Below are 22,441 nucleotides of genomic sequence, written 5' to 3' on the forward strand. Positions count from 1 at the left end.
GTGTATAGCCAAAGTATTTATCGAAAAGGAATGACTGGAGGAGGAGCGAAGCAGCTATAATTTCCACTTCAGGGTCTGCACATCTGTTTGCTTGCTCTCATACCCTCCAACATTTCAGGAGGGCAAAGCGAGACATATGCCCTACCTTTCCTCCCACCTGATCTTCCTGCTCCTCCCCATCCGCCCAATCTCCATGCTCCTTCTCCCACCTGATCTCTGCACTATTCCTGGCCACCACCTGCCCGATCTTCATGCTGGTTCTCTCCCCTCCCCCATCACCCGCCCACCTCTCATTGCTCCAAAACCTCAGCCAGGACCCAGTGTTCTCCTTTATTTCTCAGTATGACAGTACAATGTATGAACAATGGTCCACAGCATGTAAGCACCTTCAGAGTTGCTGCACCACACTGTTTCGTCTTTAATGCCTCTAATTCAACGGCAACAGCAATGTTTCAAGTGGCCACAGCTAAGGTCACAGCAACACCCACCTGCTGTACTGCTAGCCAATGAAAAGAGGAGTTTGCTCTGACTGAGCACCAGCTTCTGCCAATGGCGACGCAAAAGAGAGTGGTGGTGCTAAAGAAGGTGTAGGGGGCTTTTTAAAAAATCTAATGGAGGCAAAGGTAAGAGAATATCTTTCAGCCACTGCCACTGCGGGGGTTTCCATTGCTTGAGATGGTGGCCTCGCCTGTCCTAATGGCTGGGCAGGCCCTGACATAAATGCATAAATTGGTGAAAATATGATGCATAAAAGGTTCCGTTAGTGGGAAAATGCTTTGCAAAAATGTATATATTAGGCGAATTTTAATATTAGGAGAAATTTGCACTAAAATGCTGATGACTTTTCATGGTGACTTCTAAAAGAAAGATTGCATACTGTTGAAGAAACGTGAAGGACTGAACTTAAGACTGGGAGGAGGGGGAAGAAACAAAAATTGTCAGACCCTCGTCATCCCTCTCCACACAGAATTAGCCTCTCCTGTATGCATGCATGTAAGTAGGTAGGTATTTACGGGGTGACCCTTGTTACAAATCAGTGGAGCATACTGCATGTTCTCAGCTTCTGAACTTCGTGTTCTTGTTAAATCATCTAGCAATGTATACCAGAGTACAGCAAATCCTTCAAGATGAAGGCATTTGTTTTTGAGTACGTCAAGAGGACTTGCTCATGAGTATATTGCTGGAGTCCCAGAAATGGCATCATTGAATGCCCTCCCACTTGGTGCCTGGCAACAGCCTCTCCCCTTCCAGTTTTTAAAATTGTTGACTCTTTACTGGTGGCTGTTTAGGGAAGTGCCTGATATGGGGCAGCGTGTGTGTGTGTCTTTTGCCTGCTTCTTTGGTCTGTGTTTTGTTTTGGTGGGTATATAGGTGATTGCCTGTTTTGTGGGCGGCAACATTCTTTCTTTAGTGAAAATGAATTTTGTGGAGCCCGCAATAGCTCCTTAGTACTATATATTTAAAGCTGCATCATATCACTTTAAACCTTTGTGATTTCCCCCAAAGAATTCTGGCCACTATAGTTTATTAACATAAGAACGCAAACAGCACCTAAGTGGATCAGTCCAATGGCCTACCTAGTCTAGCATCCTGTTCTCACAGGTGACTCTGGGATTAAGCATGGCAAGATTTATGAGACGACCCCTGGTCTCCTCACAAAGCTATAATTCTCAGGGTGGTTTAACAGTTAATGCATGCACTTTTGCTATTGCTATCTAATAACAACAGAGGTGTGTGTGTGTGTGTGTCCCCACATTGCACTCCCTTTTCGCAGAAGTTATTTTGAAGATACCTGCACATATTACCCCATAACTTTATTTCTAGGAGGGCTAGAGACTGATGTCTTTTTTTAAAATGAAAGCTCAGAGTCTGGGGAACTTGCCCAGCAGCTCCAATATAACCCTTCAAGGGCACTGGGTTGGTGGCCCCAGTGCTAGGTGTTACAGATATCAGGTTACACACCTGGGATTCTGGGCTAAAGAAGCAATAACCTCATTTTTTATAATGTAAAGTCTAAATAATTTCTTAATAAAATCTAAATAAAGTCTATAATGTAATACTAAAGAATACCTACTAATTTATTTATATCCATTTCACAGCTGCTAAGTGTTATTTTCATCCCGAATTTAAGACAATTGTCTTTCCACTTGCTGCAGTTCTGATACTTCCTCTTGCCTGAGCTCTGTTTATGCAAGAGTGATGGGGACACATGCACAGTTAAGTCTGGGTGTTTTGTGTTCACTGCAACAGTTTAACACATGGGCTATTTTAAAACCCGTTACTTGCATTCAAGCGTAAACAATTTATTAAAAGTATTAGCCTCAGATGTTCTAATTAAAACAGAAAATGCATCTTCCAAACAGAACTTGAGACACACAATAAAACCATCATGCCAAACACAAAAAACCTATTTAAATCCAGTGAGTTAAATGGGAGTTTCATTTTACAGATTTGGAGACTGTGTTGTCTAACAAGTATTTTGAGTGATTTCTGAGATAATTCACCTGAATAATTTATATTGATTTTAACATATCTAGGTGGGGCTTATTGTCTGTTTGGTTGTAAATTGCTTTGGGTTATCCTGGGCAAGATAAAGCAAATAACTAATTAACTGAATGAATGAATGAATTAGTGTATGTCTTCTTCAACAGAGATGGGTGAATTCGTCAATTTTCAGTTCTCTCGGTTTCTCATTTTTTTCTAAGCAAGTTCTTCACATTTTCCACATCATTTTCCATTTTATTTTCTAATGTTCTCATAAAGATACACCAGCATTTTAGTCTGAATTTTTCCATACATACAAATGTCTCAATGCAATTTTGCCTAATATTTAAATAAGGTGCATTTTTGTCTGTTATTTTCATGAACGTTTGATGTTACTGTTTCTGACAGGAAATCCCCCCCCCCCCCCAGAAGTGTCCATAATGGAAATCCGAAGCTTTTCCCACCACAGGGAAGAGGAGCAAAAGGAGGAGAGGCACAGAAATCTACAAATGAGCTCTAGAACAAGGAAGGCAAAGTTCAGGACCAGGTTAGCCAAGGGATGAATGAAATCACAAAACCCAGTGCTCCGAAGAGTGTTTTTTCATTGTGTGTGTGTGTGTGCGCGCGCGCGTGCTAACAGTGAATGCCACAATTTTAGATAATGTAAACCGTTTGTGATAAATTTTGTGAATTCACGAAAACCAAGAGTGAAGCTTTGGAAGATTCACAAAATTAATTAGGGATTGCTAGCATTCCCGTGGGAATGTCACTACAGTTTGGATATTCAGCATATCATATGAGCAGAGTTGCAATTTGTAATGCCAGGATTCTGGATTTAAAATTGGACAAATGGGAAACTGAGAGAACCTGAAATTGACATGATTCGCTCATCCCTAACTGAGTATAGTGCTGTATTTGAGTATAGTGTTGTATTTAGAAACAGGCTGGGGTTTTTTGGGTACCTCTAGTCCATGTGAAACATTTTGTTTTTGAACTTGTCCCGTTATACTGTATATCTCCCTCGCTGGACCTTGTAGTACTTTCTTTGGTATTCATGAAATCTTTCATTTCTATCTGCTTTCTTAACCTTGGGGCAACAGTGAAGAAGAAGAGGGCTTCACACGTTTGGATTGGTCCATAGCATCCGCACTTGCATTGACATCGGAAGAATCATGGTAGGTCCAGTGGCTTACTAGAGCAAACTTTTCCATAAAATCTGTCTGCTGTGTGAATGTGAACTGATACCACCAGCAAACCTTTGGACATGTTAATTTTCTGGAGCCAGACCTATGTGCATAAGAAGATAGTCATGTGATGCCCTCCAGATGTTGTTCAGCTCCAAAACTCCCTAGTTATTGGCTATGCTGTCAACAATAATAATAATAATAATAATAAAATAATAATAATAATATATTATTATTTATACCCGCCCATCTGGCTGGGCTTCCCCTGCCACTCTGGGCGGCTTCCAACAAACATTAAAATACAGCAAATATCACAGATTAAAAACTTCCCTAAACAGGGCTGCCTTTAGGTATTTTCTAAATGTCAGGTAGTTGTTTATCTCTCTGACCTCTGATGGGAGGGTGTTCCACAGGGCAGGTGCCACTACCAAGAAGGCCCTCTGCCTGGTTCCCTGTAGCTTTGCTTCTCGCAGTGAGCGAACCGCCGGAAGGCCCTCGGCGCTGGACCTCAGTGTCCGGGCAGAACAATGGGGGTGGAGATGCTCCTTCAGGTATACTGGACCGAGGCCGTTTAGGGCTTTAAAGGTCAGCACCAACACTTTGAATTGTGCTCGGAAACGTACTGGGAGCCAATGTAGGTCTCTTAGAACCGGTGTTATGTGGTCTCGACGGCTGCTCCCAGTCACCAGTCTAGCTGCCGCATTCTGGATTAGTTGTAGTTTCCGGGTCACCTTCAAAGGTAGCCCCACATAGAGCGCATTGCAGTAATCCAAGCGGGAGATAACCAGAGCATGCACCACTCTGGCAAGACAGTCTGCAGGCAGGTAGGGTCTCAGCCTGTGTACCAGATGGAGCTGATAGACAGCTGCTCTGGACACAGAATTAACCTGCGCCTCCATGGACAGCTGAGAGTCCAAAATGACTCCCAGGCTGTGCACCTGGTCTTTCAGGGGCACAGTTTAGGACCAGGGAGTCCTCCACACCTGCCCGCCTCCTGTCCCCCACAAACAGTACTTCTGTCTTGTCAGGATTCAATCTCAATCTGTTAGCCGCCTAATGTGCATTGAGAGTCCAAAAGTATCTGGAGGGCACCATACTGGCTGCCCGCCATCTAGAGCCCTTCTCATAGGTTAAGAACATAAGAGCCTACTGGATCAGGCCAATGGCCCATTTAGTCCAGCCTCCTGTTCTCACAGCAGCTAACCAAATGCTTGTGGTAAACTGGCAAGCAGAACATGAGGACAAGAACCATCTCCGCTCCTGTGGCTTCCAGCAACTGGTATTTGGAAGCATTATTGCCTCTGATTGTAGAGGCAGAGAGAATGCAAAAGGATAGATATTGCTAGCTTGGGCAAAACCCGAACCCTGCAAGAGGACATGGAAATCTGGGTGCTATATATTTTATGCTTTCTGTCCCCAGGGAAACGAAAATGAGGCAGAAGGCTACTGTTTTGGAGCTAGAGAAAAGAGGACAGAAGAGAGTTCGTTTTGGGAACGAAATGGAGAAACTGGAGAAAACGGTCATTCGGAACTGCCGGGCCTTGCGTGTGAGAGCTGACAAGAAAGCCCTGCGGAGGAAGGTAAGGGGAGGAGAAGCTTCAAGGCAGGGGCGGAGGAAGGGGTGCGGTGGGGGCGGGCCGGCCCAGGTGTCACCACTGAGGGGGTGACAAAATGTCGGGCGGCACTCACCGTGGGGCCTGCAGCGCGCCCGAGCAACTTGTCTCTCCTGCGAGTGACATGATGGCTTGGGCGCCTGCAGGCTCCGCAATGCCCCAAACAGTCCGCTCGCTGCTTCCCCCTCAGCTGTAGGGCGGCTGAGTGGCAGGAGGCAGGCAGACTCCTCGGAGGCCCCGCCAAGCATCCTGCCCCAGCTGGCCTTGTCCTGTGGATGGCCAACCCCGACCCCAGACGTCTGATCAGCTTGCTTCAAGGGAGTTGTTTGAGAGTCGGAGTCAGCAGCATCAGCAGAGGCAAAGTTCATTGGGCAGATACAAACTTTCAGTGAAACTGCCATGTAGCATTTCAACTCACATCCATCCACCAGCTTGGGGCCAGTCTGGAAGCTTGCAAATTGCACCACCAAGAATAGCCTCAAGGCTGCAGCTTTGTGGAGGAGGAATGTCTGGCTCTGCGCACATGTGGATACTTCTGGCAGTGATTTCTGCCAGAGCAACAGATTAAAGTCATGTATGTGTTAGATGGGATAAGAGGAGGGACAGAGCTGCATAGTTTGCAAAAAGAGAGTCTGACTGTTGCATGTAGATACTCTGTTGTTATAGCAAGTGGGTTAACAACCAGCAGGTAAAATAACCAAGCCAGTAAAGAATCTCAGTGTTCATTGACATCTCCTGGTTAGTTCCGAGTCTTGAAGCCCCTTCAGCCCTGTAATAAACGGCGGCTACTACTTTGCTCCTCCCAGCCTATCTCCTGACTTGGGCAGATGGTGGGAAACACACAACTCTGCACGTCTCTTGCGAAGAGCAGTCAAAACAATCTCAGTAGTTCGCTATCACCACCCTTTCTTGCTCACACCTGGCCAGAGAGTCTAAAAGGGATAGCTCTCCGCCTTGTTACTAGGCTACTCCTTATGAAGCAGGCAGAAATCCAACTGGTTTGGTTTCTTTACTCAAACCCAGGCACACTCACTGGTGCAGCCTAACACTCAGTATGTGACCAATTGGTTAAGGTACTGGACTAGTTGCCCCACCCTGGACAAGCACTCCAGATCCAAACAATATTCCTTTTCAAGGGTTTATTTAAAAGGTGTAAAACATACAACTTAAAATAGCGGTGCACATTTCTTATAAGGGTACAGATATAGAAAATAATAAAACTAAGCATACAAGTTGCTCTAACTAAGAATACATACGTACATGGCAGTATATATCATATTTTTGCAAAGCAGTCAGAAGGCAGAGCCCACGGGCCCCCCTTCCCCTCTCACAGCTTCATACTGGCAGAAGCTTAGGCTTCCATCTTTATCTCAGAAAGGTACCAGGTGGGGTTGCGTGATCCCACCAATGAGAACATCACATCAAGTAACTTTTACCAATGGCCTTAGATATAACCCATTTATTCTCAACTGTCTTAACTTTATTCCATAATTGTATATTGGCAAGTGGTAAAGACATTTCCCTCATTACTTCTCAATTCAATAGAGAGCGAGTCGACCTCAGGTGGAAGGGATTCTCTAATTGGCCTTTCATCCCCCCTCCCTTCACATGCCACAAAGAAATAGATATCACCTGGGTCTTCTTCCCACCAAAGGCAATTAACACATTCCTTTGCAAACAGCTAATTCGGTGCAGAGAGAGACACAGCCAGGGTTGTTAAAGACCCAGACTGCCATACTGTCTCTCCCAGCTTACATTGCTTCAACCAAGGATTCAGAGTTGTCCTTACTACAATTCCCATACCGTTTTCCCTGACAAGCCCCATATGCACTATACATTTATAGCATTTTCATCTGACTTTAAACAATCATGGCTTCCCCCAAAGAATATTGGGAACTGTAGTTTAAGGGTGCTGAGAGTTGTTAGGGGACCACCATTACCCCACACAGAGCCCCCAGAGAAGATGAATTTACTGTTAAACCATTCCAACCATTGTACCTCTGCGAAACAGTACGTTATAAGATAAAGAAACGTGTTGGATTTCCAAAATTGTGGACATGCTACTTCCATACAGTGGCCACTTATCCATCTCCAAAAAGAAGGGGGTTGCTCTCCACTAACATTTACTTGGAGTAGATCCACTGAAATTAATGGACCCAAATTAGCAATGACCATTAATTTCAATAGGTCAACTCTGAGTAAAAGCTAGTTGGATCCAACCCAGGAGGGCACGTATCTACATATACGGATTTGTATGTATAGATGCTAATTTATATGATTTAAATAGAAATACTGTGACAGGTAAGCTGCACGTCAAACATCTTCCTGTAAATCCTTTGCTCATATCCCACACTTTTCAATGGATTTTCCTGACACTTTCCTAGCTACAAAGGTATATATATTTGGATTTAGTGCACCAAGGCGGCAGAACATTTTAACCCATCTTACCTACACAAACTTAAAATTTACAGTATGCTCCCGAATGCCTCCCACGAAAGGCTGACAGTCTGGAGGCAAACTTAAGCTTCCTGGGAGAGCTGCTCCACGAGATACTGCGCCTTCACAGGCTTGACTCTCTGTCTGAAACCTTTGAGAGCTGCTGCCAGTCAGTGTACACAATACTGAGCTAGGTGGTCTAATAGTCTGACTCCATATAAGGCAGCTTCCAATGTTCCAGAAAGGGCCTGCCTGATTATTCTGTAGCAGAAAACAGAAGGGTGTTAAGAGTTGCCTGCTCCATTCCTGCCAGTGTATTTATAGAACACTAAGATAAAAGGTTTTTAAGCTGTTTGTGGTCCTTGTCCTAGGCTGAAGCAAAGGCAAGGTTAGAAAAGGAGGTCATGGAGCTGCTTTCTTGCCGGCCTCCCATGTTCTGGATCCCTCTCCGGGCTCACGCAGTCTGGGAAAGAATGAGCGTCAAACTGGAATGTACAGTTCTGGCCTCTCCTCTGCCAGAGGTGACTTGGTGAGTGGGCAGTGATGGAGGAATTCAGTTTCAAGAACCCCCTGCAATTAGGGCTGCGGGTGGGAAATTTGATTCAGATTGCGTTGGAAGGTGACCCTGCTAAACACCCCCCCCTTTTTGAAGCAATATCAAAGGGAAACACAGCCATCCTTTTGACATTCACACTTCTCTGAAAATTGAAATGAAGTTCTCCAGCCAAGTAAAGTGTATGAAGATGTATCTACTTGGTTAAAGTGTGGATACAAATGCATTTATTATCGAAAATAACACAAAGTGCATTATATTAGGAGAGATGGCTTGCAAAAAAATGTTTATTAAAAAAAACTGCATACAGAAATATGTTTCTTAGAGGAAATTGGCACTAAAATGCTGTCAAATTATCATGAGGACTTCTTTCCGTTTCTTAGAAAATCACAAATTGTCGGGGAAACATTGAGCACTGAATTTAAGATGGGCAAAACGAGAAACTTAGATAACCAAAATTTACAGATTCACCCATCCTTTCCTGCAATCTGGCCTTGCTGCTTCTTTTCATGTATGTGTTTATTTGCACCTGACTAGGTATAAAAATGGAGTTCGGATTGACCCTCGTCTGGCTCCAGCGGGGAAATATACGATGAAGAATGAGTTTGGAATGCTGACTTTGGACATCAGCAGGTAACGGATTGGCATGAAAGCAAGGAAAAGCCAGATTGTGATTTATCTTTATTGAAACATCAGGTGCCATTTCTCCTCTGAGCTCTCTGCAGAATGTCTTAATAGTCCAACCACAGGTATTAAAAATAAGCACACACTTGTATATTAGGAATCGGGGCTTCCGGACTGAAAGCTGTGTGGCACCCCAACACTTTCAATAGACTGTGACCCTCCCAGCCTCTTTGTCTATTATCCTTTGAGACTCTCCCTAGGCCACGCCCCAAGCCCCAAGCCCCAAGCCCCAAGTCCCACCCCCTCCCTGACCCTCCTCTTCATCCTACACAAGTGCTTTTGCCTAGCTGGAATGGGTCCTTGAAGTACAATGATGTCTCTTATTTCCTGGTTGAAGGATGAAGGTGTGTGTATGTGTATAGGTGTACCTTTCACTTTTGTGCAGCTAGAATCACGTCAATTGCTCCGCCCACCTTTTCCTCTGGCCCCACCCACCACTTGGATGTGGGTCACGGAAAGTTCCCCTCAAGAGATTGCAGCCCTCTGGCTGAAAAAGGCGCCCCGTTCCTGCCCTTGGACTCTGGTCTGGCACTCATTGCTGTTGTGGCCTCTTGGGGCCCCCTCAGGGCCAGGTGCTTTTAGCTTCCGCTCTTTCTTTCAGGTGCTCCTTGGACGATTCTGCCGAATACAGTGTAGAAGTGAAAAATGCTTATGGTGAAGCCTACTCATTTGCCACAGTGCTCGTCAGGAGTAAGTGGACGGGGGCAAGGGGAAGTGATTTTCTTTTCTCTCTAAAATGCTTTAGGACTCTCTCAGGAATCTTACTTGCAGCTCCCTCGTTGCAAAATGGTTGGTGTTTGTACATAATGCAAACCCAGAGTCGTTCGCGGCTGGACCTAACAGTCAGGGGTACCTTTACCTTTTTTACCTAGGCAATATAATTGAGTTATGCATATTTGTTTTTAAAAGTTTTGCTGATGTTTGTGTTTCAGAAATTTTTTTATTTTGACCTTGTTTCATTGATAATTTAATTTTTGTTCTAAATTCTCCGACTTAGAAGCCACCTTGGCAAGTAAGCAGTATATAAATTAATAAACCATCATCATAATGATATAACAAAATATTTGTTCAGGAGCCTGAAGAAGTTCCTTGCAGTAAAAATGGAAAATTACCTTTGCATTACCATGTGATGTAAAATTACCTTAATCTGCTGTTATAGCAACGACCCATTGTAACAGAAGCAACATATAATTTCATCATCCACAATGTTTACCAGATTGTTTCCCATGTTTATTTTGGTTCAGTCCCCATCTGTTCCATTATGGATCCCTGTAACCCACTGGGATTTTCCTATGGTGGTATAGAGGAGATTTTCCTCTGCAGCTATGAGGCCGAGACAGTAAGATCTGTGAGTTACCTCTAAGCACATTGTGGATACATAGGGCCTCTTTCTAGGGCAGCCTTCTGGTGCTGTCCAGATGTTCTGGACTACAGCTCCCATGATCCCTGGGCATTGCCCATGCTATCTGGAGCTGATGGGAGTTGTAGTCCAAAGAATTTGAATAGAACAGAATAGAATAGAATAGAATATATCTTTATTGTCATTGTCCCCTTGTGGGAACAACGAAATTGAAGGGGAAAGTTGCTCTAGATATCTAATGTGAGTTAGCAGACCTGCTACCTTCCAAGAGTGCCTGCCTTCACTTACACTCTGCCTGTATACAGTGGTACCTCGGTTTATGAACACAATTGGTTCCGGAAGTCTGTTCATAAACTGAAGCGTTCATAAACTGAAGCGAACTTTTCCATTGAAAGTAATGGAAAGTGGATTAATCCGTTCCAGACGGTCCGCAGAGTACTTAAACTGAAGCGTTCATAAACTGAAGCGAACTTTTCCATTGAAAGTAATGGAAAGTGGATTAATCCGTTCCAGACGGGTCCGCGGAGTACTTAAACTGAAGCGTTCATAAACTGAAGCATGGGTATAATTGGTTCTGGAAGTCTGTTCATAAACTGAAGCGTTCATAAACTGAAGCGAACTTTCCCATTGAAAGTAATGGAAAATGAATTAATCCGTTCCAGATGGGTCCACGGTGTTCATAAACCGAAAATTCATAAACCGAGGTGTTCATAAACCGAGGTTCCACTGTACTTCAAAATAAACCAAACAATGCAGAATCCTCCAAGGCTTTAGCACCCTCTCACCCAAAGGAAACCCACCAGAACTGCTTCTGGAGTTCTTCTAGCATAGGAAGCTGCCTTATTCCAAGTCAGCCTATGGATCCATCTAGCTCAGGATTGTTGCTGCAGCTCTCCAAGGTTTCAGACAGAGACTGGTCTTTCCCAGCCCTACCTGGAGAAACCAGAGAATTGAACCCAGTCCTTTTGCATGCAAAACTACTGAGCTATGACCTTGGGAGAAATGGGGAACGTGAACACTACTTTGAAGGATCTGCTGATCAGCTCCTGGGCATTATCATTTAGACTCTGAGAACTGAAATACAATTCTATAAACCAGGAACTGGGAACCAATGGCCCTCCAGTTGTTGCTGGATTCCAACTCCAGTCATCCCTTACTGTTGGTTGTGCTCACTAAGGATGACCAATGACTTCTGAAGGGCCACAGATTGTTCATCCCAGCTGTAAGTATATATAATGCCTATCTCATCAATTCCCTTCCTCTCACTTTTTCTTTTTTTGTAGAATATTATGGAAAGGAGTCTGGATTTGACTCAGAGATATATAAAAGTAAGTACAAAACTGTAGTTATTTTGTGGTTTTCCCTTTATTGGTTTAGCCTGGCATGTGACTTCATAGTACAGTTTGGGGCCATTTTGTTGCCCAGATGATGAGGTGGGAATGCTGGGGAGAAAGCAGTAGCGCAGGTAGCCAGGGGTGGAGGTCTGCAGTGTTTTATGTTGGCTGCTGTGCGTCAGGGGAGTTTGCGGGTGCCACTGCGGTTCCTCAGGGGGCTCAACAACTTCGGTTTCCCGAAAAAAGCTCAACATCTTTGGTCCGCCCCAGGCGCTGGCAGGGCTTGCTATGCCACTGGAAGGATGTCTAAATGGTGACTGGGAAGCAGGTCTATGTCTATTCTGTGGAGAGAGAGAGAAAGGATCCTGTTCCAAATAAGCCTTACTCCAGGAGTTGCCAACCTTTTAGGGCCTGTGGGCGCATTTGGGATTTTGAGAGTGTGTTGTGAGCACCAGTCGCAAAATGGCTGCCACAGGATTTGTGGCACAACACATTTGCCCACGGAGAGAACCTCTTTGTACTTGTTCCGAATGGAGGGTAGGTGCAAGCAAATCAGGATGAATGCCAGAAGCTACATAACCTCCCTGCAAACATACCAGAATGAATGTTCAATAAAGACTGCACACTGTATAACCTCCAAGTACAGTAAGTGTTTTTGCAAGCAAATCAGGATAAATGCTCAATAAACAAGTTGTCTGGAGGAACCCTAAAGTGGTTTTTTTTAAAAGCATAGCTATGATTGGAGGAGGGTTTTTTATAGATGCCCAATAAAAATAATGAATGAGTCAATCACAGCAGTTCCACACTTTCCTTAAACTGGATGCAAAGAGCAGAGAATAGCTCCATGCACTGTCTTCTGCTTGTGAGCTTGGCTGTTTGTGGCAACCGAAAGCTGCGGATGTCAGAGAGTTCCAACAGAAATGGAAAACCAGAGCAGAAATTGTTACAATTCACATGCTCATTAGAAGTCAGGAATGGAAATGGTTGGGTTTTTTGATCCGCAAACACTATGTAAAAAATTAGTTGTTTTCTCCATGTGTTTTACATTTCCCTTCCTCTCAAATGCATTTAAATTAATTAATTGCATCATTAATCACCTTAGTTTTGGCCATAGGAGATAGCGGGATGACCAAAGTTAGGTTTTAGCAGAAGCTGAACTGTAGCTGAATGGAAATAGCACTGATTGTGATGAACAGATCATTGAATCATAGAATTGTAGAGTTGGAAGGGACACCAACGATCATCTGATCCAGGCGTCGGCAACGTTTTCTGCCCGTGGGCTGGAGGATTCCCACGGACTATCATCCGTGGGCCGGACATGGGCCACACAAGAGCAGAAGAGATTTCCGGTGCCGCGCTGCCCATGTCCCAAACACTGGAAATGGCTTCTGCACATGTCCGCGGCTGCGCAGAAGCGATTCCCGGTGCTGGCTGCCCATTTCCAAAATGTCCACAGCGCCAGAAATCGCTTCTGCGGCTGCATAGACGCGATTTCCGGCGCCACTTGGCAAGTCCCCGCGCCACGCCGGTTTACCGCAGTGCGGGGGGGACTTGCCGAGCCGGAGGTTGCCGATGCCTGATCTAATCCAACCCCCCTGCAATGCAGGAATGATGCCTACAGCTGTCCCTGGGTGGGCTCAAACAACCAACCTTTTGGTTAACAGCCAGATGCACTGGATGGAAATTGCTATCTCCTTACATCTGCCAAGGCCAGATGCTATTACCCAACCTCATCTTCTCTTTTTAGAGTCACTCAGGGACCTGGAAGCTGACTTTGCTAGCACTTTGAGACCTGTCTTTTCTAGAGAGAAGGAGCCATTTACACTTCGCTGCACTTTTACATCAGACTTGCAGGAATACCAACGAGACATCCGCTGGTTCAGAGATGGTCTGTATTTGTAACCCCCACCCCCACCCCACCCCCAAAAAAACCCACCATCCACGACTATTGCCATTTGACAAGTATTAAGAAAATACTGGCCCAATACATTTTGTTGTCTGGAGTGGGGCCCCAATACAGTCAACACTTCAGACCAGGATTGGAGTACCTTTTTCAGCCTGAGGGCCACATTCCATTACAGGGAACTTTTGGGGGGGGGGGCACGTGACTCCTGATGCTACATACCTGGTTCCTGGTACTAATTACAGGAAGATTTCTCTTGGGGGCAAGGGATGAAAAGCACTTGGCTTCTACCAAATTAATGCTAGAAGGGATTAAATGAATTTGGGGACAAAATTCTTAAGAAAATTATCTAAGATTGAGAGTTTATGCAAGAATACCCTCTGCATTTAGTTTTCCATTAACATTCCCAAATAGGGCTGGAATTATAATTTCACATTCTGAAATTTTGCTACGTTTTAGCTCTGGTAGGAAGCCACCAACTAGGTAAGTCTTCAGTTACCATCTTTTTCTTGCACTCAGGTGAGTTGCTGAGAGATTCTGATCGCCGGCAAATAAAGTGTGAGGCCCAAGAGGCTTCCCTGACAGTCTCTTGCGCTTACAAAGAAGATGAAGGGTTTTACAGCATCCGCATACCGACACACGATGGGTACAACGAGCAAAGAGCTTATGTGTTTGTTAGGGGTAGGTGCACTTGTTTGCTGCTGTTTGGTGACGGCATTGTTGTATAATTGTTTACAATTGTTGTATAATTGTTGTATATAATTTACAAAGGCCCTAAAATGTCAATGGTCTGTATGGAACTAAAAAGAACATAGGTCCTGCTTAGAGCCTTACAGTCTTTAGGGAAAAAGCGAAAGCAAAACCACAGGTCAGTGGTGAGGAACCTCTTGCCTACAGGCTTAGGTCCACCAGGTCTTCCCATTTCGCCCATGAGGCTGTTTTGGCAAAGCCACATGCACCAGCCCTACACCTGATGTCATTTAGGATGCCAAGTGCAGGGCAGGTAAAGATGCATCTGGGCTGAAAGAGGGTTCGCAAGTGCCAGCCATCAGCTGATCAGTGGCACCTTCACAGCTCCTTGCATCGTCCTTAGTGAGTGCCAACAACCAGCTGATTGTCAGGGCTTCCAAAACTCTGTGCATAGTGCTTTGAGAGCCCTCCTGATCAGCTGATTGCCAGGGCTTCCATGCACAGTGCTATGCAAATCCCGACAACCAACTAATTGACAGGGTTTACAGAGCGTTGTGCAAAAACGAGTCACCGGTTGTCATTGTGAGATCGAGTGAATGGTCCCGCCTACTTTTCAAGCTGGGCCTGTGGGTGAGTGGGAGGAAATAAGGATCCAGCTCACTGGTCGGATTCAGTTCCACATACCTGCTGTAGATGAATTTTGTACAGTGCCTTCTCTAAAACATGACCGTGCTTTCAAGGGCCAGAAGATAAAACCTGGGAGCCATTCCAGCTTGTGGGCCAACCTGACCTACAGGAAACCATCTAAGCATGGCTTTTTCTTATCTTTAGATGCTGAAGCTGAAACTGCTGGAGCTCCTGGGTCACCCCTTAGCGTGCAATGCCATGATGTGAATAGAAACAGTCTCATACTTTCCTGGATTACTCCCAGTGATGATGGTGGAAGTCCTGTCATCGGCTACTACATTGAAAGGTCTGTCCTCAGAAGCCACAGATCTTGCAAAGATCTCTTTCTTTCCCAGACCATGTTGCACCCAAACTGTAAGGTCCTTCTTTTTTCCAGGTGTGAAGCAGGCACAGACAAATGGGTATTATGCAACGAAAAGCTCGTGAAAGCCTGCAGATCGCCTGTTTTAGGTCTCACTGAAGGGAAGACATACCAGTTCCGAGTGAAGGCCGTCAACCGTGCAGGCATCAGTAACCCATCGAAGGCCAGCGACCCAGTGACAATGATAGACCCAAATGACAGCAAAAGAGTGCTAAGTACTTTGGGTTTTTTAATTGCTCCAAGACAGTTGCTATTTTCTTAACATCCAAGGCAGCCTCCAAGATCATAAAATCCACCAGTAATCCCAAATAAAACAATATTAATGTTTGAAACACAGAACAATTACCCTGTGTCAGCAGACTACAAGAGCAATAGTTCTGTGCAGGACCATTCAGAGTAATGTCACATGTCCTATCAAAAGTGGCTGGTGGGGGCAGTCATCTCCCCCCCCCCCCAAGAATGCCCCAGGCAATGGCACTATGTCACAACAGAGCATCATTCCCAGTGATCCATTCTGGAAGACATATGGGAATGTCACTGGTCTGCTTTGAAAGCAGCTCAGCAACATAGTTTTGTTTTTCTCTTGTTTATGAAACAGAGAGGGCGGGCAAAATCCTCTTCTACTTATTTTCCACCTCGTCTTATTTGTAAGCCCCCTGACAAAAATTAACACATTTTAAACAACTCCCTAAGATTATTGCCATACCCCAAAAGTGACTAGGAAAAAAAATATAGGCTGATTATTCTGGCCCAGCCTAAAACAAGAAGAACAAAAAGACTAGCAACTGCAACACTTTGCATACAAGAGTCCCCTGTAGTTCAAAATGGTGACAGTAAGGAAAGGGGAGGACTTCTCTCAACTTCAGGTCCCTTAAACAATGTGGTACCCTCCAGGTGTTGTTGGGCTTCACTTCCCATCATCCCTGACCAGTGACCATGCTGGATGAGGCTGATGGGAGCTGGAGCCCACCAAAATTTGGAGGGTGCCATGTTGAAGAATATCTCTGAAGCATTCTGCCCCCTTGCAGTTTAGAGGCCCCCGGGGGATATTCCTCACCATGTAGGCTCTCCCACCCACCAATTTAGCCTAGCACAAGCTTAACACAAATCTGCATGATTGTTTTGGAAGCTGAAGGAGCAAGGGCACAAGCTTCAGCCTTCTAGATTCTATACCAGAGCTTTCCAAACTGTGTGTCATGACACATTAGTGTGTCAGCTGCAGTGTGTAGCTGTGTCGCACGAATGCTCCCCACACTTGTCCTGGGGCTGGAAAGGGGTTAGTTTAACCTCCGGTTTGCTAGTAAAGCTGAATGACTGTGTTGCGAAATGATGCAAAACTGAATTACTGTGTTGCAAAATGATGCATGTCTAAAAAGTGTGTCACCATCATGCAAAGTTTGGAAAGCTCTGTTCTATACCATCATTGGATGGTTGCTTAAGAGCTTTAGGACCAACTCATCCACTGTGCTCAAGACTAACCCCCACTATGGATTTAAGGCCACTAAGCTCACATATATGTTGTTTGGACATAATGGGGGCAGGTCAGTTCCCAGCCACAGCCCCTAGTCAAGCCAGGTAGCATCCTGGCCATTCCCCGCCCCCAAACTCAATTTGTAATTCTTTCGTCTCCATCTCTTTCTCTTTCTCTCTCTGCTCCCTGTCTAGATATCCCTTATGATGATGGAATGAGGACAATCACAGTTTCCAAAGATGAACTGGAACGTAAGTTCACATGTGACCTTTGTCCTTTTCCCCACCAATGATTAATGTTGTGCCTGAGAAATTCTTTATATAACTAATAATCACTTAAGAGTTTAGCAGACTAGAAATGCCTAAATAACTATATATTGCTCAAAATGGAAGTGGCTCTGGATGGGCATTTCTGCTAAAGGTTCTCCGAAAAACATTTACTTCCCTTGATTTCTTTGTACTTTAAATACCTGAGGAGCCCTAGTTCCTAGAAGTGGGGTGTGTGGTCGGGTGACACTGCAGAGCTGCCCTCCCAACACCACCATCACTGTTGCTTAACTGGATGGTGCTGGAGGGGGGTGAGGGGGCTGCGTGAATGCACTTAGGGCCGGCCCATGCATGAGGCGCAGTGAGACAGCTGCCTCAGATAGGAGATTCAGGCTTTAAGAAGTGTGCCGCTCACTGTCTCCTGCCACCTCCACCACCTACCACCACTGCCTTCTTTTACTCCCTCACCAAATTCAGCACACTGGGGCTGCCCTGAGCCACCTCCAGGTGCCTGAGGAGGGAGCACAGAGAAGGAGATGGTGGCTGCAGAGAAGGAGGAGGAGGTTCTACTGGGAGGTGGCATTTTCTGTTTTGCCTTGAGAGGTGAAACCTCCTGGGCTGGCCTTGGATGCAGCGATTGGACTTTAACCACTGCCCTATCCCATCCATGTCTAGCAGCAATGCTGGCAGCAAAGTTGAGGTACCATTACTGCTGTCTCCTTTGAAAAATATTGGGTGTTGGAACAGAATGAAAATTATATCCATGAGGCCTGATCAGTGGTGGCTAGTTTTAAATTTCTCCTATCTGCAGTTTTGACTGATGTGCACACTTTTGCAAGCAACTTCTCGTATAATGCATTTTCACCAATTCTTTTACACACTTTCCCCCAATACATGCATTTTTGCAAATATTTGGTTGGAGAATTCCATTGCAAAGTTCAGATAAGTGGTTTTTTAAAAAAATATATATATCTGGCTGTGTTTCAGTTCTCGTAATGTTTCAGAAGTGCAAATTTGATAAATTTGGCTTCAAACATGAATTTCTATTTGTACTTCTCATCAGCTATTTTGGGGGCTGCTCCATCTGGCAGCTTTTATCCATCTGGCTGTTAATTGGTCTTCCTAGCAAACCCTTTTCTATTCCAAATTAAATTGCTGAAACGTTGGCTTGTTGTTTTTCTCCCACAGCCAAGATCAAAGTCCCTTTGCCACCCACCAACGTTCATGCCAGTGAGACCAGGGAAGAGTATGTGGTCCTCTCTTGGGATGAACCAGACCCTAGAGGCAAAGAGCCACTGAGTTACTATGTTGAAAAGGTAAGGAAAGGGCACAGAGAACATACAAGAAGCATCATCTGTTAGTTGCTAAGGATGCTGGAGAAGTCCATTGGAAATGGGAGTAGAAATTGCCGATGTTCCCTAATTCATCCCATGTCTGGAACGAATGCAATAAGTAGCACTGCTCTTGCATTTTCCAGCCTCAAAAAATACCTAACAATACATTATTTATGACTCCCCTGTCCACCCACCCACCCACAAGGATTATTGCATTTCCTTTGCACTGTATGTGAATGATGTGCAATAATATAATGGCAAAATGATTAATTAATTAATTAATTAATTGAATAACATTTCACCACAGTGGACAGCAATATGTCATTTTTGTTGGAGACTGAACTGCAGCAGAATGGAAACGGTGTTGCATCTGGCAAATACGGGACAGAACTGAAGTCAGTGCCATCCTACATTCCTGTTAGTTGCCTCCCATCCAGGCTATTTGCAATGCTCTCTGTGTGTGGCTGCCCTTGAAGACACTCTGAAGGCTGCAGCTAGCAAAGAAGGCAGTTGGTAGGAGGTTGAATGGGGCAGCCTGAAGATACCATGTGTCACTGGCAGGGGCGTAGGAAGAGGGGGGCCATGGGAGCCTGCCGCCCCGGCAGCGCGATCCCGGTAGGGTGCCATCGTGGCTGCCTCCCTTTCCACGCTGGCTGCCCTGCCCCAGAACACGCACCACGCCCCTCAGGGTGGCGCGCCCCACCCCCGGGACGCGCACCAGCCCCGCCCCCACCTACTCTCCGTCCCCGGTGCGGGAGCATGAAGCTCTGCCACTGGTCACTGGTCCCTGGTCCCAAAAGCACTGCATTGGCTGCCAGTGAGCTACTCGGTCAAACAAAAGGTATTAGTACTAGCATATAAACCCCTAAATGTATTGGGACCCAAGTACCTAAAAGAGCACCTTCCCCAGTATCAACCACCTACGATCAGCAGGAGAGGCTTTGTTAGTGGTCCCACTACTGGAGGCTGCCCTGTTGACATTTAATAATAATAATAATAATAATAATAATAATAATAATAATAATGCCCCGCCCATCTGGCTGGGTTTCCCCAGCCACTCTGGGTCACTTACAGCATATCTGAAAACATAATAAAAACATCAAGCATTAGAGGGCTGCCTTCAGATGTCTTCTAAAAGTTGTGTAATTCTGTATCTCCCTGATGGGTCCTTTTCAGTGGTGGCTCCCCATTTGCAGAATGGCCTCCCTCACTATTGACTTTCAGGAGAAATCTGAAAACCTTCCTGCTTGCCCAGGCAGCGGATGGCAGAAATGCACAGTTCCTGGCAACCCCGAGGTCACTGGTTGAGTCAATGTTTTTAGCTGTTTTTAGAATGTTTCAAATGTTTTATCATTATGGTGTCTGCTGCCCTGGGCTCATTCGGGAGGAAGAGTCATATATAAATCAAATAAACAACATTAACAATAATCCTTTATCCTTGTAGTGCTACTGTCTCTAGTTTATAGCAATTAGCCACTGATAAATCACCCTTCCTATCTTCTCAGTCGATAGCAGGCAGCGACAGCTGGCAGATGGCTAATTTGGACACCCCAGTGAATTCCACAACATTCACTGTCTTTGATATGGACAAAGGGAAGTCCTATTGCTTCCGAGTGCGGTCTGTGAACAAGTATGGAGTGAGCGAGCCTTCCTTGCCCAGTGAGCCTATCTCTTCTGGAGAAAAAATAGGTAATCTTTTTATTAATGGAATCATTTCAGCGTACATTTCTCCTGATGTACCTTGTATGCAGTTTTGCTTGCACACATTTTACAAGCAATTTCCCCCAACAGAAAACATTTTGGTATATTATTTTCACTAGTATATGCATCTTTACAACACTTTCCTCTAATATACACTTCCTTGCACACGTTGGTTGGAGAACTTCACTGCATAATTTGGAGAAGGGTGAATTTCAAAGGTTAGTTGTATATCAGTTTGCTTCGGGAAACGCAAATTAGGTGGGCTTGCATTAAAATGTGAACCAAACCCAATTTCTTCCCCACCCCTACCCGTGGTTGATAGCAATAACACCCAACTTGAACCTGGAAGGAGCTATAATAGGCTCCCAATAGCTGCTGTTCTTTGGTGGTTCCATCCCTCTTCTTTTTTCTTCTTCAGCTCCCCTCCCACCTCCATCCCAGGTGCTGACCTTCAGAGACACAAACACTTCTGTTATCGTGAAGTGGAGCAAGCCAAAGGAGGGCCAAGAACCACTTGGCTATTATATATATTGCCGGGAGGTTGGGACAGATGAATGGCAAACGGTCAACAATAAACCCGTCACATGTAATGAGTAAGTTGGTGAAGCAATTTGCTGTTCCTCTCTGCATCTCCTCTCTGACCTTCTTTGAGGTAAGGGCATGGGCTGAATCCTATCACCCAGCTCTGAGATTTGAAACAAGGGAGAGGGAAATTCCATTTGTTTGTACTATTTTATGACGTTACTTGGTTGAATACAGGCAGGTAAGTTAGCTAAACTGAGGTCCCACTGAAATCAATAATGAAAGGTGAATGATGACGTATTTGGAAGTCCCATTTATCTCAATGGGATCTAACAGTAACTAATGTACAGGGCAATCCTGTGCACGCCTACTCAGAAGTAAGTTTCACTACTGTATGTTCAATAGGAGATGTTCAAGACCCTGTGATTCATGGAATCCTAGAATCATGGAGTTGTAGAGTTGGAAGGGTCATCTAGTCCAACCCCCTGCAATGTAGGAAACTCAGCTAAAGCATCCATGACAGATGGCCATCCAACCTCTGCTTTAAAACCTCCAAAGATGGAGAGTCCACAACCTCCCGAGGGAGTCCATTCCACTGCCAAACAGCTCTTGCAGTCAGAAAGGTTTTTTCTGGTGTTTAGTTGGAATCTCCTTTCTTGTAACTTGAAGCCCTTAGTTCAAGTCCTACCCTCCAGAGCAGGAGAAAACAAGCTTGCTCCATCTTCCATGTAAAAGCAGTGCAGTGACTGCAGGAGTCCACCCACCGCCTTCCCCTCAGCTGCAGGGCGACGTGGTGCCTGCAGACATTCGAGCCACCACATCACTCCCACTCACACTGCACTCACTCACACTCACACTGCAGGCCCCATGGTAAATGCTGCCCCCTGGGTAAGTGGCACCCCTGCCCCTGCCCCCATAGCTACACTGCTGACCCCTAGATCATTTTCACATGTACTACTAGTAAGCCAGTCCCCCATCTTATAGTTGTGCCAGGTGGTTCTTCCTGCCTAAGTGCAGAACCTTACATTTATCCCTATTTGACTTCATTTTGTTAGCTTGGGCCCACACTTCTCCAATCGGCTAGTCATTTTGAATTCACTAGGAGCTGCTCCAGGAACCCTTTTTATTGTGTAATCAAGGCTACTTGTATTCATGGTGGGTCTGCTTTCAATATTGTTTGTGTCTGCAAATGTAAATAAATAAATAGGCTGAACACTGCAAGCACTTTTACATTCTGAGTTTGGAGGGTGACTTGTAAGGTGCTAATAAATGACCATGCAGGGCGGATTTCATTTCTTTACCAGGTTCACTGTTCCAGGGCTCAAAACAGGCAAAGAGTACGTCTTCTGTGTGAAATGTGTCAATGAAGCTGGCGTGGGTGACAGCTCCCCTGAATCAGATGCCATCATTGTGAGACAGGCTATCTGTAAGTATTGTGTTTGGGGTGGACAGATCTATTCACTTTTGTCCTCTAGCTTTCTCATTTTTCCTAATATAAACTCAGTTCTCTGCATTTCTGCAGGAACTTGCATTTTTTAAAAAAAGAAAGAAAGAAAAGAAAATTCTTCTGAAAATTCATTGGCATTTAGTGTGAATTTATTTCGTATGCAGCTTTGACTAATATAAACATCTTTTGCAAGCAGTTTCCCCTAATACAATGCTTGTATGTGTGTGTTATTTTCACTAATATATGCGTTTTTATGCACATCTCAGCCTGATATTTCACGTTTCAGCCATCTTTGTGCATATTGTTTGGTTGGAGAACTGCTTTGCAAAATTAGGGGAAGTGCATATTTTGAAGGATAGTTGTGTTTTAGTTCATGAATTGGTTTGAGAAGCATGAACTAGGTCCTTTCTT

The 22,441-nt window shown here is 44.9% G+C and overlaps 1 protein-coding gene across 1 annotated transcript in view; it reads left to right on the forward strand.

Annotated features, from left to right (window-relative positions):
* Positions 1 to 2,905: 2,905 nt before the first annotated feature.
* MYOM3 (myomesin 3) overlaps positions 2,906 to 22,441 on the forward strand; it is a 52,586-nt gene continuing 33,050 nt past the window's right edge. The window contains exons 1-16 of the mRNA XM_035120310.2: positions 2,906 to 3,031; positions 3,585 to 3,659; positions 5,089 to 5,248; positions 8,089 to 8,246; positions 8,808 to 8,903; positions 9,556 to 9,644; positions 11,598 to 11,642; positions 13,396 to 13,536; positions 14,071 to 14,232; positions 15,073 to 15,214; positions 15,305 to 15,504; positions 16,955 to 17,011; positions 18,215 to 18,342; positions 19,866 to 20,049; positions 20,480 to 20,654; positions 21,888 to 22,009. Of these exons, the coding sequence (XP_034976201.2) occupies positions 2,925 to 3,031; positions 3,585 to 3,659; positions 5,089 to 5,248; positions 8,089 to 8,246; positions 8,808 to 8,903; positions 9,556 to 9,644; positions 11,598 to 11,642; positions 13,396 to 13,536; positions 14,071 to 14,232; positions 15,073 to 15,214; positions 15,305 to 15,504; positions 16,955 to 17,011; positions 18,215 to 18,342; positions 19,866 to 20,049; positions 20,480 to 20,654; positions 21,888 to 22,009 (2,041 nt within the window). The 5' untranslated portion in view covers positions 2,906 to 2,924. The remainder of the gene's footprint in view (positions 3,032 to 3,584; positions 3,660 to 5,088; positions 5,249 to 8,088; positions 8,247 to 8,807; positions 8,904 to 9,555; positions 9,645 to 11,597; positions 11,643 to 13,395; positions 13,537 to 14,070; positions 14,233 to 15,072; positions 15,215 to 15,304; positions 15,505 to 16,954; positions 17,012 to 18,214; positions 18,343 to 19,865; positions 20,050 to 20,479; positions 20,655 to 21,887; positions 22,010 to 22,441) is intronic.

This window comes from Zootoca vivipara, chromosome 6 (assembly GCF_963506605.1).
Source record: "Zootoca vivipara chromosome 6, rZooViv1.1, whole genome shotgun sequence".
Lineage (NCBI taxonomy): Eukaryota > Metazoa > Chordata > Lepidosauria > Squamata > Lacertidae > Zootoca > Zootoca vivipara.